General features: G+C 45.0%; 1 protein-coding gene across 1 annotated transcript; it reads left to right on the top strand.

Annotated features, from left to right (window-relative positions):
- The first annotated feature begins 1,685 nt into the window (after positions 1-1,685).
- Positions 1,686-14,873, top strand: fabp10a (fatty acid binding protein 10a, liver basic). The gene is made up of 4 exons (XM_078567481.1): positions 1,686-1,849; positions 13,357-13,529; positions 13,920-14,009; positions 14,764-14,873. Exons 1-4 carry the CDS (start codon positions 1,783-1,785, stop codon positions 14,812-14,814), a joined length of 381 nt encoding a protein of 126 aa, XP_078423607.1. The 5' UTR covers positions 1,686-1,782; the 3' UTR covers positions 14,815-14,873.
- The last annotated feature ends 4,839 nt before the right edge of the window (positions 14,874-19,712 follow it).

A 19,712-nucleotide genomic window follows, 5' to 3' on the forward strand; every position in this document is an offset into this window, starting at 1 on the left:
TGTTCTTTTATCCCAGTTAGTGCACGTCACTGGGAACAAGGTAACTCATTGTTGAGACCTGTCCTTATCAGGAACATGGTCCAGGAATTTTTCAAGTGCCAGTTTCCCAGTGCCAACTTTGGATTATTGAAAATGTTTGTAGCCATGTTTGACTGGAATGCTAGCCCTCTTAGCACTGTAATTCAGTGCTGTTCCAAAACTCCCACAACCCTCCCCTGTCAAGGTGATACTCCAATAATAGCACAGACGACACAAATGCCTGTCCCATATTCAAATGACTGTCTCTTTGGGATTTGAGACAGGATCAGGGTGCCAGTACACTGGCAGTTCAAAGCCTTGCCCTCAGCAGGTCCAGGAATTTCAATCCCCTTGTGGTCTTTAGCTTCTCGTTTCCGCTTACACACTGCTGCTAACACACAGTGAACAGTAAAATAATTTGCACATATCAGTTTGCTCACTTTTGGTGATCAAAGTGTTTCATTTCCAATTAATGAACCACTGGAAAAATTACCAGTAATCCATGGGAAAATTGGTTGAATCATCATGGTGAACTCTTGTGAGGACTATAAGAGGCAGGTTTATTTCATTTCTATAGAAGCTGGATGATTTTTATTTTTTGCAATTGTAATCATCAAGATTAGGAATATTGATTCTGGGAACCGAACAGTTTTCCACTTTGACATCCAATGCCACTGTCAAGCCATTTAAAGTCAAGGTCAAACACCTTATGCCTCAGCAATGTGTCCTAAACAGCCTTAGAAAAGCATTCTACTGCACCAGGATACACTTATTCATTTCCACTCCAGCTACCTTTATGTGTTGTCTAAGAGGGGTTGTTGCTAGTTGTTGGTTTATAGCAGTTTTGTGCCATTGAGGTACATTTCGAACAAACCAATTCATGAAAAAAAAATGTATGTGAGAGAGGAGATTTTCATTTTAATAACCTGCCTGAATCCAAACTCATGTTCCATAAGTGAAAAAGAAAGTGTCAAGTCCACCACACCTTGTAGTGTCCCAACACAGGGAATGTTTTATTTTTTTCCCAAATGGTCATGATACAAAGATGCCAATGTGTCACCATTTTCCTCTTAACACTAGACCCGTGAAATGGAAAATGGCAGTTATTTGGCAAAGATGATGATGCACTTTTGAACAGAACATCGCAGCAAGGAAACTATTAATCTCTATTTATATAAATTTGTATGACAGGAGTAACAGATATTAACTGGTTAAAAAAGGGCACCAGCCTCCTTAGGTGTTCAGCAAATCTTTTCAAGTTTTACCACTTGCAAAACACGAAAGCCTCAATGTATCATTGTGCCACTTGCACATCATGTGGTCTTGAATATAATGATGCACGATGCAAGACATAGGAACATAGCACCTAGGAACAGGAGTAGGCCATTCAGCCCTTTGAGCCTTCTCTGTCATTCAATAAGATCATGGCTGATCTTAGGGCATTACCTATTTCGAATCCTGCACTCCTATAAAAAGGACATTGGCCTTGAAAAGTGAACAATTTACATGGCTTTAGGCAGTCAATGTATTAGAATGAACGTGAGGTTATCTACATCAAGAGCAATTTTTTGGTTTGCTCAGACATGCTTACATTAATTACTTTTCAGTTAATGATTAGACCAGTTAGGCAAACAAGGTATTAACAAATCTGGATCTACCAATATATACTGTCTGATATAAATACTGGTCAAAGAAGCCAAAATCTACTTTGCTAAACCTTTTCCCGAATCGCGTGCAGCCAAGTGGAAGATTGCAGCTGGACAAATGGCATTCTCTGGAACATGGCAGGTCTACTCCCAGGAGAACATTGAAGATTTTATGCGTGCTCTCTGTAAGTTAGAGTGACAACTATGAGTAATGGCAAAGCTTCAGGGCCACAAATGGTGATCTGGTCAAAAATTATGTTCAAAATTGTGCTGGCTTTATGAAGTGTTGTTTTATGCTTGAGTTTCCACTCAAGCTTATTTGCATAAACATAAATGAACCATCATAATTCAACAGCGTTTTAGAAAGTTATTTTTTTTAATAAATTGCGTTAAAATACTCCTATTTAAGAGTGAGAACCTGGTGCAGTTTTATTTACAGTTGAAAATAGGTTTATCACAGAAAAAAAAATCAGCATTTTTAGTCACAGTGTCTAGTCTAGCACCTCAGAGTAGCCCAATTTAAAACAAAAATACAGGACCATTTATTGGTTACATAGGTGCACAGTAATCAGTTTCTTAGCAAATTGAAAAGATAAAAGCTTTTAATATTTAAAATATTAAATCTTAAATCTCAACAAGAGATTTAAGAATCTCCTGTTGCAAACAGGTGAAATTAGTGGAAATGCGCTGTAATGATTAACTCCAAACAAGGACATGGTTAAGTTTGTGGAAAGAGCTAGCTTCTCATGCTATGTTTTTCAACTAATGGAAATGATTGTGGAAACTAGAATGTAATTTGTGCTCCAAATTCCTCAATTGATTGCAATCTGCTTCACTGAGAATGAATGGAGCGCGAGCTCACTTTAGTTTGAAGAAGTTCACAGTCTTTTTCCAGTGATAATGTGGAAAATATTTTTGGTTTATATTAAGGCACAAAAACATTGCCATTGAGCCAAAAGAGGGAGTTGTTAGGTCCAGCCAGACTCAGTTGCAATGGACTCAAATGAGCTTGATTCAAACTGACAGATACTGCATGCACATAGTCATGTATATGCATTACATCTGGATGTTTTTTCCTTATTTGTTCATGGGATGTGGCCATCACTAGCAAGGCCAGTATTTATTCCGGGTCCCTAATTCAGAAGGTGGTGGCAAGACACCTTGAACCATTAGAGTCTCAAGGGCAACTAGGGATGGGCAATAAAAATGCTGGCCCAGCCAGTGATGCCCACACCCCATGAAAGAATAAAGAAAAAGAACCTTGGTAAGTTGCTGTAGCGCATCTTGTAGATGGTATACACTGCAGAGAGTGTTGTGCATATTATGTCTTGTATATTTGTGTTTTAACTATGAACATACTTATATATATTGACAATCAACATTACCAACAAATTCAGTAACTGACAAAATTCTCCTTTTCACCTGCAAATTACTGGAGTGCAACAGTTTGATATTTTCACACTTCTAAATAAAATTATTGAACTATTTCACAATTCTTTTCTGACATTGTAAAATATAATTTGTCTCTATTGAAGAAATATTTTGCCAGAGGATTTTCAGAAACCACAATCTGGACTGAGTATTCAAACAATTTAACATTTTTCAATTCGTTCTTGGGATTGGGCGTCGCTGGCAAGGCCAGCTTTTATTGCCCACCCCTAATTGAGAAGGTGGTGGTGAGCTGTCTTCTTGAGCCGCTGCAGTCAGTGTGATGTTGGTACACCCACAGTGCTGAGGGAGTTCCAGCATTTTGACCCAGTGACAGTGAAGGAACGGCGATGTAACATTTCAAACATCCATATAGTTAATTGTAAGGACACTGCTCTTTCATATCCATAAATGTACACATAGTTTTACATTTATTTTAAGAGTTACAATACATGTCCTTCATTCTTACTGTTGTAGCTTAACATCCAGCATTATAGCTGATTCTGTGATGTTAACTTTCTCCATTTTTCAGCCAATGTTCTTAACAATTGTTTTTTCCTCTCCATTTAGTTATCCCACTAGCCTTTCACATATCAGCATAAACAAAGACAATGGACAGAAGCTTCCACTCTGAAACCTAAGTTTGGTGCAGGGCACAGAAGTGGGAGTGATTCCCGCTGTGGTGTGAGATGGCTGAACACGCGCGGTTTTGTGCTGTCCAGCTCATTACTTATCCATCTGTGCGGAGCATGGTGAATCTCATGGTGGGGATGGGTAGGAAGTCACTGTCCCCGCTGTTACCTCATAGGTCCAGGTGTCATACTTAAAGGGCACCCGGACATCCATTCAGCCAGGAGCTCCTTATTCTGCATCTAACAGAATGTCACAGAGAAGAAAGCAACTTTTGGCCCCACGGTTCAGTGAAGCCTCCCCAGAGATTCTCCCTGGAGATTCTCCTCCAGGCCGTCCAGGAAAGGTGGGAAGTGCTGTTTCCTCAGGATGGCAGCAGGAGGCCCTCCAGTCTGACCATGGCGGCCTGGACAGAGGTCACAGTGGTGGTTAGCACCCGGGGGCCCAAGAAAGGACTGGCCAGCGGTGCAGGAAGGGGATGACTGATTTGCTGCATTCCGCATGGTAATCATACTCTCCACTCACTACAAACTCACACTCTCATAAGGACATCAGGCAGTCTAAGGGTTAGCATGCACAGGGATGTCACACAATACCTGCACTTGGGACATCAGCACTGAATGTGCCAGCCACTTTAAGCTCTCAATCTCATATCAGTTGCAGGACAAACGGCTTCTTAACCACTGACTGGGGAGGGCTCAGCAGCTGCAATAGGCAATGCATGCTCCTGAACTGCTCATGCACCTATTCACCCACATTCAATCCTTCTGTCTTTCTGCAGGAGAAGAACGCCCACAAAAGAGCTGAACCCCCAAGGTGAGGTGAGAGTGACTGTCCTTGATATCAAGGTTCAGTTGACCGAGTGGGGCATCAAGGGGCCCTAGCAAAGCTGGAGTCAATGGGAATCAGGGGGAAAACTCTCCGCTGGTTGGAGTCATACCTAGCACAAAGAAAGATGGTTGTGGTTGTTGGAGGTCAGTCATTTCAGCTCCAGGACATCACTGCAGGAGTTCCTCAGGGTAGTGTCCTAGGCCCAACCATCTTCAGATGCTTCATCAATGACCTTCCTTCCATCATAAGGTCAGAAGTGGGGAAGTTCGCTGATGATTGCACAATGTTCAGCACCATTCGCGACTCCTCAGATACTGAAGCAGTCCATGTTCAAATGCAGCCAGACCTGAACAATGTCCAGGCTTGGGCTGACAAGTGGCGAGTAACATTCGCACCACACAAGTGTCAGGCAATGACCATTTCCAACAAAAGATAATTCAACCACTGTCCCTTGATGTTCAATGGCATTACCATCACTGAATCCTTCAATGTTAACAACCTGGGGGCTACCATTGACCAGAAACTGAACTGGACTAACCATATAAATACTGTGGCTACAAGAGCAGGTTAGAGGTGAGGAATCCTGTGATGAGTAACTCCCCAGAGCCTGTCCACCATCTACAAGGCACAAGTCAGGAGTGTGATGGAATACTCCCCACTTGCCTGGATGAGTGCAGCTCCCACAACACTCAAGAAGCTTGGCACAATCCAGGAAAAAGCAGCCCACTTGACACCACATCCACAAACATTCACTCCCTCCACCACCGACTCACAGTAGCAGCAGTGTGTACCAACTACAAGATGCACTGCAGGAATTCACCAAGGCTCCTTTGACAACACCTTCCAAACCCACAACCACTACCATCTAGAAGGACAAGGGCAGCAGACAGATGGGAACAAGTTCCCCTCCAAGTCACTCACCATCCTGACTTGGAAATATATCATCGTTCCTTCACTGTCGCTGGGTCAAAATCCTGGAACTTCCTCCCTAACAGCACTGTGGGTGTACCTACACCACATGGACTGCAGCGGTTCAAGAAGACAGCTCACCACCACCTTCTCAAGGGCAACAAGGAATGGACAATAAATGCTGGCCCAGCCAGCGACACCCACATCCCGAGAGTGAATAAAAAAGAAGGGAGTGGGCCAAGACTGGAAGGGGAATGGCAGAGATCAGAGTCCTCACCCCTTATGAGGAACAGGCCACTAAGCTAGCCGGGGAAGAGCGGGGCCATTCCTGTGCTGAAGGTGAGGTAATACTCTCCAGGAAGCCATGAGGATGCCATCAGTCTGCAGTTGTCATATGCATGCTGTGAGCCCTCTTTAAATTATGAGCCTGCTTGGTCAATCACTAAATCTTTCTTTTCTCTATTCCAGGTACCAGCAGAAAATGGGGAAGGACTGCAACCCGGATCAGCCACAGCTCCAGCCCCAAACCCACTTCTGTAGAGGATGCCTCAGAATCCTCAGAGGATGCACATTCACCCTGGCTTTCACCTGCACCCCCCACCAGCGCAGATACACTCACCTCGGAGGATGCACATTCGAGAGTAGGCTCCGGGTCACAACCTGGTGAGCACATCACCGATGGGGGGTTCACAGCTGGTGGAGGAAGTGACAGTCGAGGGCTCTGAAACTCCGAGCACTGCTGGAGAACAGGCCCCTGCTCAGCCCCATGTAGATGATGAGCCTCTGGATTCGGCCCTGAGAGATATGTTGGAGGATGCAGAGCCAGGCAGGGGGACATCAGACAGAGATACCAGACGCCAAGCGCAGACTGGACTGGAGGCTGGAGGAGTCTGTCCACGTTCTGTCTGATGTTGTGGCTCCAGCATGTGAGCACTTGGCTGCCTCCAGGGAATGGGTGGCGGCCGCCTTGAAGACCCAGGTCCAGCAGAATGAACAGTTCCTGCCGGATATGCACTGGGAACTGTACTCTGTCACTATAGGCACTGGTACAGTGCACCAGTGGCCAGGTGACAGATGAATTGGGCACCTCAACCTCCCTCCAGGGTCAGGGAGGTGGCATTGGGCACCCACAGGTGGAGAAGCACCAGCCAGGCACTCCAGGGTCTTCATCCCAGTACGCTCCAAGAGTGCCTTGCCACTCTACCTCTACTCTGCCACTGACCCCATCGCCTCCAGAGGGTCAAGCCTAGGAGGGTAGAAGCACCTGAAGCTGAACTAGAGCAGGTTGGGGCCCTCGAGGCCCTTGGGCCACCAGAGGACCCCACCAAAGTCATTACAGTCAACAGGGCATAGCAGTCACCAGGCTACCTCCACTTCAGCTGTGGGTGTCAGGGCTGTACCTAGATGTAGCGGTAGGCAATGAAAAATTAAGAAGTATTGAAGGCACACAGGTGGCACAGATGCACACCCATTGTAAATATTTTGTACAGTTGTATATATATATGTTCACTTGCACTGTTTGGGTGTCTCACGGATTGCATCTTGCTGCTAGTTGCTTCAATGTCTGTGGGCATTTAAGGTTTTGGAAAGTGGGCGCCCATCAGAGTCCAGTCAGGAACTCCCAGGGATTCTGTTCTCTCACATTATCAACATAGTGATTACTCAATAATCCCACATGTGCATGATTAAGCACTGGCCACCATTAGCCACTGGGCTGCCTGGGCCACACCTCACACAAGCCATTACTTGCAGCTCACAATGTTCTAACCTCTCAATATCTGTTCCTCGAGGTCATTGCATCTCTTGCTGCTGTTGCCCTGATGTCAGATGTGATTGGACGGCACAAGTAATTGAGGGGAGTTAAATCTGCTCTGTGATTGGCAGGGTTCAATTAGTTGCAGTTTCAGGCATGAGAGACTGAGGCTCAACAGCAGAAAGCCGGAGGCTGCTTTAACCCTCTCGAGGAAGATGTGGTGGCCACATTCAATCATGAATGTCCTTCCTTGGTGATTTGTCATTTAGAGCTAATATGCAGTCGAACGAAACAAGTAAGGTGGCGACGGGAACATTAGTTTTGACTGCAAGAGGGCTTTGAGTGTAGGATTTAAGGGGTGTCAGGCCTCACATGGAGATTTGTATGGCCTGCTTGTCCCCTTATCAAGAGTGTCAGTAAACCTCGCATAAAGGGTTAGCAACCAAAGGGATTTGTACAACATTGAATGACAGGGCTTTTAGTGAATGAGGAGAGAGAGAGAGAGTAGGATTAGCCTGTGTGCCGGGCATGTCGAGAACTGCGAGGCTATCAATGTGAAGCATGACCATCTCTAACAGGCCTCACAAAGTACATGCTGGAAAGATCTGTATCTTGGGCAGGGTGCCCACAATGATGGATCATGTTCTCACACTAATGCTAAGACCATTTAGGACTGAGACTCATAGGGGTGTCTGCGATCAGAGGGTCCAGAGTGCTTACACCTCTGAAACCCATAGTGCTGGTGAGGCAATCTCAGTGACTGGATGACAAAGTTACTTCGAAACCTCTCCGCATGATAAAGATGTCAAGGGATATGGGTTTTTAAAGTGAAAGTGGTGATTGGGGGCAGGAACCTGGTCATCACTCATCAATCTGCAATGATGAGCCATCACGAGGTGCCAAATGGTCTTCTTATGCTGCTCCTCCCCATGGACCCATCTATCTGGTCCTGCCTGAAAGATCTCTCTGCCTGGTCAGCCCCCCTTTGGGACCAGGTGCCAGGGTGAGATGAGTGTATCCTTGGCAACTTTAGATTTGAAATATCTTGCAAGCTGCCATGCACACAGTCTTTGTGGGGACATGGGTGATATCACTATTCTATTTAAAGGTGCCTGAGGTTGCAGGAGAAGGGAGTGCTATGTAGGTTCTAATGCACCCATATACCACCAGGGCTCTGCATTTTAGCAAAGTTTTGCACATGCAAAGGATTAAATCAACATTGAGGCAGATGGTAAGTAGTGCTATTTAATTCAGCTCTCCAAAATTGGAGAAAAAGAATTTCTGTAAAATAAAAAGTGCTGGGGCCTTCCAGCCAGCAAAAGATAGTAAATAAGAAAGTTCAACAGATGTGTCAGCAGTTTACTCTGCCTGGAATCTGATAGCTATCAGATTGTCACGGGCACATCTGCCATGTTGTACCTGCTATGGCCTCTGTATGTAGTCAGCGTCATCCAGGCCCTTGTCAGCTCCAACCCCTTCAATGTCCTTCTTGTCAGAGGAGACATGTCACTCCTCTATGCCTCCATCAGGCAAGACATCCCCCTTTTGTAGCTCTAGGTTGTGCAGGGCGCAGCAGACAACGATGATCAGAATGCACTCTGTGGTGAGTATTGGAGAGCCCCACCTTAGCAGTCCAAATATCTGAAACACATCTTTAGGAGGCCTGTTTCCTGCTCAATCAGGGGCCTGGCAGAGGCATGGGCATCATTTTAGCTCTCCTCAGCTGCACTTTACAGACAGCAAACTGGCATCATGAACCATGTCTTCTGGGGGTATCCCTTGCCCCTGAGGAGCCAGCCCTGCAAATGCCAAGGTCCTTTAAAAACCTGTGGCACCTGTGAGTGGCTCAAAATGTATGTGTTGTGAGAACTCCCTGGGTACAGGGCACAAACATGCAGGATTTGTATTCTGCGATCACAAATGAGCTGAACGTTCAAAGAATCTTTTTGCCTTCTCTTTTCATATCCTTTTTGATTGGTGAATGCGATAGGCTGTTGTCAGGGATCTCTCAAGGCCACATGTGTGCAGTTAATTGTGCCCTGCACTTGAAGGAAACCTGAGGTTTCTGCAAATCCCAATGCTCTTGCAGCCTGACTTTGGGATCAAGGTGGAATTGTACACATTGGCACGCTCTCCTGAACAGGGCATCTGTGACCTCCTGTATGTACTTGTATGTCGCTGACTGGGAGTGTTGCACTGGTCCCCTGTGAAACACTGGGAGGAGCCACTGGCAAAAAAGTTCAAGACAGCGGCGACCTTCAATGCCATTGGCATTGGATGGCATGGGATGCCATCCAAGGCCTTGCGATCGCAGCTTGTCCTGGAGAAGCTGGCAGATAAGAGCAACCACATTGCAGGACAAGCGAAGGCATTGCCTTTTGCTCATTTCTAAATAAGGGCATTGCCTGTGATACACCTGTAATCGGGCCAATGGCCGCCATTGCGGTGGACACTGTTTGCCAGCATCTTGACCTTTGTCAGGCCCCACTCCCTCTTGCTGCTCAGGCCCTTGCTCCACCTGCCCCTGTGCCAACCTGTGACAGGCCATCCTTCTCCCCATCTGGATGAGAGTCAGTACAACGCCTGGGTTACCTGCAGCCTGCATCTTCGATGTCTCAGTGGATTGTGAATAAATTGAAGTGATACATTTAGTGAGCATGTCCGTTACAGGTTTCCCTCCATCTCAAAGCCCACAGGCCAATGCTAAACCCTTCACCTGGCCTCTGTCTAGACATGGCACCCCCATCCCACCCCTGCCCCAGACAGACTCGCACCTTTCCCACTGGTGCTTGTCCCACCCTGTCCTGCCTCACCGCTGGTCCCCCCCCTCCTTTGTCCAGCCTCCACTTTTCCCTTCCCCACTGGCCCTGCCCCCTGTGCCCAGCCTTGGCACAGCTTTTGCTTCCGGCACCCAATATAATTGAGGTTCTGAACAGTCCCCAGGAAAGTGAGAGCAGCATCTACTGACCTCAAAGTCATGGAAGAGGTGAAGCTCACCAGGTGCACACCACTTGTATTTTTTCTTATTCCTCCACGGGATGTGGGTGTCGCTGGCTGGGCCAGCATTTATTGCCCATCCCTTGTTGCCCTTGAGCAGGTGGTGGTGAGCTTCCTTCTTGAACCACTGCAGTCCATGTGGTGTAGGTACACACATAGTGCTGTTAGGGAGCTGTTTGCAGTCATAAAACTGAACATTCTAAATTCTCACTGGCGGGAACTTGATTTTGAGGGCAAACCTAATTCCAGTGAGGTGGCTTTCAAGTGAGCATGCATGAGATGTTAATGCATGTAAATGGGGTTCCCGACCTTGTTCATCAGGAAGCTTGACCCACCTTGAATGTCCCGAGGACAAAATTCTGACAGTTCATTCTGACTTTGGGAACCAAGTGTTTTGCCTCTCACCAAATTAAGTTCCCCTGCCCACCACAATTCCTGCTGCTGGCGGGATTGGAAGATTCCGCCCTATGGGTGGGCTATTGAATCAGTATGGGGGGGTGGCTGAGTGTGGGGATTAGAGTCCTTATCCACCCATGTGCACATGCAGCAGGGCTTAATATGTCAAACCCAACTTTAACCCCTCAACATCAGCTAAACTGAGATAGGAACAGAAGGTCATTCAACCCCTCAAGCTTATTCACCACTCAATGAGATCATGGCTGAAACTGTGGCCTAACTCCACATAACTGTCTTTGTCCTATATATTCCTTCATACCCCTGTGACAGAGATCTTACAATCTCAGATTATAAATTAACAATTAACCCAATGTCAATTATCATTTGTGAAAGACAGTTCCAAACTTCTACCACCCTTTGTATCCAGAAATGTTTCCTAACTTTGCTCCTGAAGTACTTGGCCATAATTTTCAGATTATGTCCCCCAGTCTTAAACCCCGCAACCAGTGCAAATTGTTCCTATCTACCTTATCAGTTTCTCTTAATGCCTTGAAAACTTTGCTCGGATTATTCTTAATCTTCCAAAATTCAAGGGAATTGCTTGTGTAATCCTTCTTCGTAAGTTAACCCCTGGAGTCCAGATATCATTCGAGTGAATGCTTTTTCTGCCAGGTCAATATATCCTTCCTAAGGTGCAGTGCCCAGAACTGAATGTAGTATTCCAAATGTGATCGAATCAGGACTCAGTATAACTGCAGCATGACTTCTACCCCCTTGTATTCTAGTCCTCAAAATATAAAGGCCAGCATTTCACATGCCCTTTTTTGATTATTTTTGTACCTGTCCATGACATTCTGTTGATCTGTATACCATGAATGGTTAATTTAGAATGGCTATTGTACCAGGAACCTTCCTAGTCTGTAGTGATCAGCTGTCTCACTGAATAAACTTGCTGAACCTTTGGGGAATCTGTCGCAGATTGGATGTTGGAACAGTTTTGAGTTGCCACTATTTTTAATTCCTCTCTGGCCATGGGGAAGGTGCCAGAGAACTGGAGAACAGCTAATGTGGTTCCGCTAGTTAAGAAGTGTTGTAGAGATAAGCCAAGGAACTACAGGCCAGTGAGTCTCACGTCAGTGGTAGGGAAACTATTGGAGAAAATTCTGAAGGAGAGAATCTATCTCCACTTGGAGAGGCAAGGTTTGATCAGGGGTAGTCAGCATGGCTTGGTCAGAGGGAGGCCATGCCTAACAAGTTTGATTGAATTTTTTGAGGAGGTGACCAGGTGTGTAGATGAGGGTAGTGCAGTTGTTGTAGTTTATATGGATTTCAGCAAAGCCTTTGACAAGGGGTCCCACATGGGACACTTATAAAGAAGGCAAATGCACATGGAATACAGGGTAATTTGATAAGGTGGATTCAAAATTGGCTTAGTTGTAGGAGACAGAGGGTGATGACAGGAGGCTGCTTTAGTGACTGGAAGCCAGTGTCCAGTGGCATACCACAGGGATCTGTGCTGAGTCCCCTATTATTTTTCATTTATATAAACAACATAGATGACTCTGTGGGAGGTAGGATTAGTAAGTTTGCGGATAACCAGGTGGTTAACAGTGAGGTTGAATGTCTTGGGCTACAGGAAGATATAGATGGGATGGTCAAATGGGCAGATAAGTGGCAGATGGAATTTCACCCTGAAAAGTGTGAGGTGATACACTTTGGAAGGAGTAATTTGACAAGGGAGTATTCAATGAATGGCATGACACTAGGAAGTGCTGAGGAACAAAGGGACCTTGGCGTGTGTGTCCATAGATCTCTGAAGGCGGAGGGGCATGTTAGTGGGATGGTGAAAAAGGCATATGGGACACTTGCCTTTATCAATCAAGGCATATATTACAAAAGTAGGGAGGTCATGTTGGAGTTGTATAGAACCTTGGTGAGGCCACAGCTGGAGTAGTGTATGCAGTTCTGGTTGCCACATTATAGGAAGGATGTGATTGCACTGGAGGGGGTGCAGAGGAGATTCACCAGGATGTTGCCTGGGATGAAACATTTAAGTTATGAAGAGAGGTTGGATAGACTTGGGTTGTTTTTGTTGGAGCAGAGAAGACTGAGGGGCGACCTGATCGAGATGTACAAGATTATGAGGGGCATGGACAAGGTGGATAGGGAGCAGCTGTTCCCCTTAGTTGAAGGGTCAGTCACAAGGGGACATAAGTTCAAGGTGAGGGGCAGGAGGTTTAGGGGGGATGTGAGGAAAAACATTTTTACCCAGAGGGTGGTGACGGTCTGGAATGCGCTGCCTGGGAGGGTGGTGGAGGCGGGTTGCCTCACATCCTTTAAAAAGTACCTGGATGAGCACTTGGCACGTCATAACATTCAAGGCTATGGGCCAAGTGCTGGTCAATGGGATTAGGTAGGTAGGTCAGGTGTTTCTCACATGTCGGTGCAGACTCGATGGGCCGAAGGGCCTCTTCTGCACTGTGAGATTCTGTGATTCTATGATTCTGTGATATCACTGCCCCAGTTCCTATTTAAAATGCTAATTACTACACACAAGAGCGATGAGTTGCTACTCCCCTCACAGAAAATTGTGAGTGCAGAGGTCAGAAACCGACTGATAGATGGATCATATGTGGCCTCAGCCGATTCGAAAGCCTCAGCTTCCACCACAAGCTCTTTAAAGATCTTTACGCCTGTAAAGATATTAGTTCATTTCAGAACAATAGTTCTATTTTTTCAATGATGCAGCTCTTCCAGAGGATGTGATAAAGGTTGGAAAAGACATCAAGCCAATCATTGAAATCAAACAGACTGGAGACAACTTCGTCATTACAACGAAAAATCCACGTCAGTCAGTAACAAATCAATTTACCATCGGAAAAGAGGCTGAGATCACCTCCATGGATGGCCAAAAGCTAAAGGTATTTTGAGTCTCATTTTGTTTATGGTCACCTACTGTATATTATCAGGCATGAAACAGTGATCTTACATTTCCACAAATTATTTCAAATTCAAAACCATGGTAGCAAATGCAGTTTAGGATTCTTTTCCTATGATTCATAAGATAGAAAGTGCACACAAACAAAGTTTTAACTAGCAGAGATTTCTTTTGTAAGTGAGTGCAAGTATTTTGTTGACCTGTCCCTCAGTATCCACCAGGACAACTCAATTAAATCCACTTATGAGTCTAGTTTATGGTTCCATGGTCTCAATGGAAAAAAATGTTTAATTCCCCAGCTTTTATTTTTCTGGTTGGAAGGCAAGATACCAAATGTTTTTGTGTATGCTTACAATCATTTTGCTTTGCACAGTGTACTGTTCAAATGGAAGAAGGGAAGCTAATGTGCAGGTTGAAAAACTTTGTCCATTTACAGGAGGTGCAGGGGTCTGAAATGACTGAAGTAAGTATTGGATTATATAATTTCTTTAAGTATTCTAATGCTGTACAGCTTTTGATAAGTGCAGATGATCAGCTACACCTCAGTATGAATTAGAACATAACTTTGTCAGGCAATAGTTATATAAAATCCACAAATGATTTTGGAGTAGATTATAATTGGAAAAAAGACACTTTCCTAACTCCATCAGGTATTTCAGGAGAAACCTGGGAAATGATTGGATTTTCTATCATTTCTGTTGTCTTTGTAGCAATGTGAGAATTGGGTGGCGTCACTAACAGGATTACTAGTTCTGGCTCTGTCAGCCCTACTACCCTCTGGCTGCTAGGAACATTACAAGCTAATATGAGTGTATAATATACAAATTCCCTGTTAACAATAACAGATATTTCATATCTAAGTACTTGATTTATTATTTGAAAAACTAATTTGTTTTGCTCATTGTGGCATTTCTAAAATAGCTGAAAGCAGCCTGGTAATTTAAAAAAAAACCCCTCTTTACTCCACCAGCCTAGCACCTCTTCTAGATGCCCATGATTCACAGGTATCCATGGCATCCAATGTTGCAGAAGGCCTACATAAGGAAAATGCACCACATGGCGCATTCTCTTCATTTATATCATTATAATAAGTCCACAACAATCTTCATTGTCACCTAACGACTTGATTTTATTTTAAGATATGCTAACATTATGTGTGCACATTGCATTGCCATCTTGCCATTGTGTTGGCTCATCTAATTCCTATTTCTTAACAGAAACTTACTGCAGGCTCCACCACAATGATTAGGAAAAGCCGACGAATTTAACCAGAATGGAACTAATCTCCTGTGATCTATTCAAATAAATGAAAGAAATCCTGTTGTTCTTGGTGTTTGTTGCTTGTATTTTTGTTGTTTGTTTGCTTGTGTTTTGGTTCCCAAAGCACCAATAATAGATTTGGTAAAGTAACCCTAAAGTGTAGAAAAGGTCACTGGAGAAGGGTCCCAATCAGAGACATTAATTGTAGTCTTTCCAGCAATGAGTAGCACTGGAAAACCTAACCTGTAACTTCCACATGATATAAATATGTATATACGTATCAATATATCTCTTATCGAAATGCTTTAATGTGTAGCTTAACCATGGGATACACCAGAGGGCAGAAAGACAATATTGAATTAGGTAATGCTCACATTGTGATGGGATCTCCGGCGTAGCCATCGAATGGAAACTTTTGCTAATGATCAACACATATGCTGATCCCACCCAGCTTCAGCTCTCTGTCTGATGCATAATCAGGGCTGTCGTTATATTCTCCAACTGCTTGCCCAACGCCACAAACTGGATGAGCCAAATGTTTCTCTAGCTTATTTTGGCAAAGATAGCTGAAATAATTAATCACCCAGCGCCCGTTTTACACCGAGTGGCCTCCTACACCTTGTGGTGCGCCTCAGTGTGGATCTAGGTGGAGTAGGACTGCTCCTCCCGATTTCCACATTAAAAGAATGTGAGCCTCTGCCTCATCACCACACCCACCCCTTGGGGCTGCAGATCCCGTGCCCCACTAACAGTTCCCCCACCGCTCACCCGATGCCCGTGTCATCTCTGGACGTCCTCCAGAAGCTTGAGATCTCCGACATCACCAAAGCCCATAATCTCATCCCTCCCTAACTCAATCCGCAGAATATCTTTGCCCTTGGAGTCTGATCTCTTCCCTCCCTGTGACCAAAGCCTCTCTCACCATTTCACCTACTTCTGTTCTCTCTGTGACTGCCATTATCCCCTGATTCCCAACGTTCACTTACCCGAGGAACAAGATGGTCTGACCCTGGTTCCCACATGACCCATAGCCATCAGGCTTGACTTTAAGGAGGCCCGAGTACCAATGTCAGGGGCTCCTCAAATCTCACCTCATGCACAGAGATTGTAGCTGGTTTCCCAAACCCCTGTACCCCACCTCACCCCCGCCCCCACCCCTGCCATTTTCTTAAGTTTCCATTAACACCACTGTGGCTCTGGCCTTGATTCAATTAACATTCCCAGCTGCCATCTCTGCCTGGAAGGAGGTTGAGAAATCTTTACATATCAGTGGCTCTGTTGGTGAAGGTTGGGAGTTCAAGTCCTACTCCAGGATTTAAGCACAAAAACCTCCCTTCCTAACAGCACTGCGGGTGTACCTCCACCACATGCACTGCAGTGGTTCAGGTAGGCCACTGCCACCTTCTCAAGAGTCAATTGAAGATGGGCAACCAATGCTGGCCCAGCCAGCAATGCTCTCATCTGTTTAAGAATTTTAAAAATAGCTGGCACTTGGTGCTGCACTGTTGAAAGTGCTGTCTTTTGGGTGAGATGTTAAACCAAGGTCCCGACTACCCTCTCAGGCGGATGTAAAAGATTCATGGCACTATCCCAGAGCAAGCGAGTTATCCCTTGTGCGCTGATCAATATTTATCCCTTAATCAACATCACCAAATCAGATTATCTGGCCAATATCACAATGCTGTTTGTGGGAGCTTGCTGTGCACAAATTGGAGATGGCATTTCTTACATTACAACTCTGACAGCTCTTCAGAAGTACTTCATTGTCTGGAAAGTGCTTTGGAACATAAAAGGTGCTATAGAATGCAAGTCTTCCTTTTCCTTCCATTTAACTGCTCGATCCCAAGTTAAGTTCATTTTCCTAATTTTCCTCCTTTAATGCCATCACTTTCTTTCACATCTCCAACATTGCTGTCTCTCGCTTCACATACAAAACTTTCTGGTCCAGGCCTCTGCCACCTTGAGACTCACATTCTCTAATATGTGTCTCGCTGGCCTTGCTGCCATGCATCTTCACAAGCCTCAGCTTATCCCAAAGGCAGTGGTGCCATGCTCACCCACACAGAGTCCTAAATTGCATCACCCCTATCATCTCACAAAACCTACCGAGTTAACTTTAAAATCTGTCCTCACTTTCCACTCAATCCATGTCTCCCTGCATTGTTTTTGGTATCCTCCTCCTCAATATCCCCACATGCCATCGTATTGGGCTTCTCTTTGCCACTCATCTTCTCATTTCAGTACTGATGGTCATTTCTTCAACCACTATGCTTCTGCTCGAATTGACTGTCATTTGCCTTTACCTTGTCACCTCCCTTTATGCTTTCAAAAATGTTCCTTGAAACTGTTCTCTTTGTCTGCACTTTTATTTGACATTTTTTAAAAACTTATTCTCTCTTGGACTGAAAGCATTTGTTTCCCATCCCTAATTTCCCTTGAACTGAGTGGCTTGCGAGGCCATTTTAAAGTCAACTGCATTGCCAAGGGTCTGGAGTCAGACGTAGGCCAGACCAGGTAAGGATGGAAGATTTCCTTTCATAAAGGACATTAGTGAGCCAAATGGGTTTGTAACAACAGTTGACAATGGTTTAATGGTCACCATTAGTGAGACTGGCTTTTAATTCCAGGTTTGTTAATTGAATTTAAATTCCACCAGCTCCTGTGGTGGGATTTGAAACCATGACCCCAAAGCATTAGCCTGGGACACTGGATCACTAGTACACTGCCATCTCCCCTCTAACCTCCCTAATGGTCTAATTTTTTCCCCTTTTTCTTCACCCGCTCAGCATCCACTTCTTTGTGTTCTTTATTGGAAGATGTCTTGAGATAGCTTGTATGTTCAGTGTGCCACATAAATATAATCATTGCTGTTGTCCACTCTTTTGGTCTCCATTACGTAAAGCATTTTAAGACATCTTCCCACTCGTGACATACCCTTGTGCTTGCCTGTTGTTCCAGGAGCTGAGCATATTCATACTCCCCTCTATAGAGACGTTCAGATTGCAGCTTCCTGACTGAGACTGAGAACTGTGGTTCCAATTCTAGCCAGACAGAACTGCATTGACATTGCCCATCTCCAGCATGTTTACAACCGCATGTCTTGCTCAGGAAATGCATGATTCCTGAATATAAGCATTTGCAGAGCTCTCTGTTAACAGTTTAGACATTTAGAGAATATAAAGGGGAGAATCCTCACACTCTAAACATTTACATTGAGGCTAGGTGGTTTACAAAGTGCCCAAGAAATCAAGTGTTTTTGTAAACCAGGTTTGACAATGCACTGGATTTATGTTCTATGTAGTGTCAAACAGGAACTCTACGAGAACACCTCCTCTGAGGACACTCTGCTTATCTACAGAGTCAGGTTCATCATGAATTCTGAAGGAGATAGCTGAAGAGATAGTGCGGGCGTTAGTGGTGATCTTTCAGGAATCACTGGAGTCAGGGAGGGTCCTAGAGGACTGGAAAATCGCTAATGTAACCTCCCTGTTTAAGAAGGGAGTGAGGCAAAAGACGGGAAATTACAGGCCGATTAGCCTGACCTCGGTCGTTGGTAAGATTTTAGAGTCCATTATTAAGGATGAGACTTCAGAATACTTGGAAGTGCATGGTAAAATTGGGCAAAGTCAGCATGGTTTCATCAAGGGGAGGTCATGCCTGACAAATCTGTTAGAATTCTTTGAGTAGATAACGAGTAGGTTAGACAAAGGAGAGCCAATGGATGTTATCTACTTGGACTTCCAGAAGACCTTTGACAAGGTGCTGCACAGGAGGCTGCTCAGTAAGATAAGAGCCCATGGTGTTAGAGGCAAGGTATTAGCATGGATAGAAGATTGGCTGTCTGGCAGGAAGCAGAGAGTGGGGATAAGGGGGTCCTTCTCAGGATGGCGGCCGGTGACTAGTGGAGTTCCGCAGGGGTCAGTGTTGGGACCACAACTTTTCACTTTATAGATCTAGATGAAGGAACTGAGGGCATCTTGGCTACGTTTGCAGATGATACAAAGATAGGTAGAGGGACAGGTAGTATTGAGGAGGCGGGGAGACTGCAGAAGGATTTGGACAGGTTAGGAGAATGGGCAAAGAAGTGGCAGATGGAATACAACGTGGGTAAGTGTGAGGTCATGCACTTTGGTAGGAAGAATAGAGGCATGGACTATTTTCTAAATGGGGAGAGAATTCAGAAATCTGGAGTGCAAAGGGACTTGGGAGTCCTAGTCCAGGATTCTCTTAAGGTTCACTTGTAGGTTGAGTCGGTAGTTAGGAAGGCAAATGCAATGTTGGCATTTATTTCGAGAGGACTAGAATATAAGAGCAGGGATGTGCTGCTGAGGCTTTATAAGGCTCTGGTCAGACCACATTTAGAATATTATGAGCAATTTTGGGCCCCGTATCTCAGGAAGGATGTGCTGGCCCTGGAGAGGGTCCAGAGGAGATTCACGAGAATGATCCCAGGAATGAAAGGCTTAACATATGAGGAACGTTTGAGGACTCTGGGTCTATACTCGATGGAGTTTAGAAGGAGGAAGGGGGATCTGATTGAAACTTACAGAATACTGAAAGGCCTGGATAGAGTGGACGTGGGGAAGATGTTTCCATTAGTAGGAGAGACTAGGACCCGAGGGCACAGCCTCAGAGTAAAGGGAAGACCTTTTAGAACAGAGATGAGGAGAAACTTCTTTAGCCAGAGAGTGGTGAATCTATGGAATTCATTGCCACAGAAGACTGTGGAGGCCAGGTCATTGAGTGTATTTAAGACTGAGATAGATAGGTTCTTGATTGGTAAGGGGATCAAAGGTTTTGGAGAGAAGGCGGGAGAATGGGGTTGAGAAACTTATCAGCCATGATTGAATGGTGGAGCAGACTCGATGGGCCGAATGGCCTAATTTCTGCTCCTATGTCTTATGGT

This window comes from Cetorhinus maximus, chromosome 21, assembly GCF_964194155.1.
Source record: "Cetorhinus maximus chromosome 21, sCetMax3.hap1.1, whole genome shotgun sequence".
NCBI classification, from domain to species: domain Eukaryota; kingdom Metazoa; phylum Chordata; class Chondrichthyes; order Lamniformes; family Cetorhinidae; genus Cetorhinus; species Cetorhinus maximus.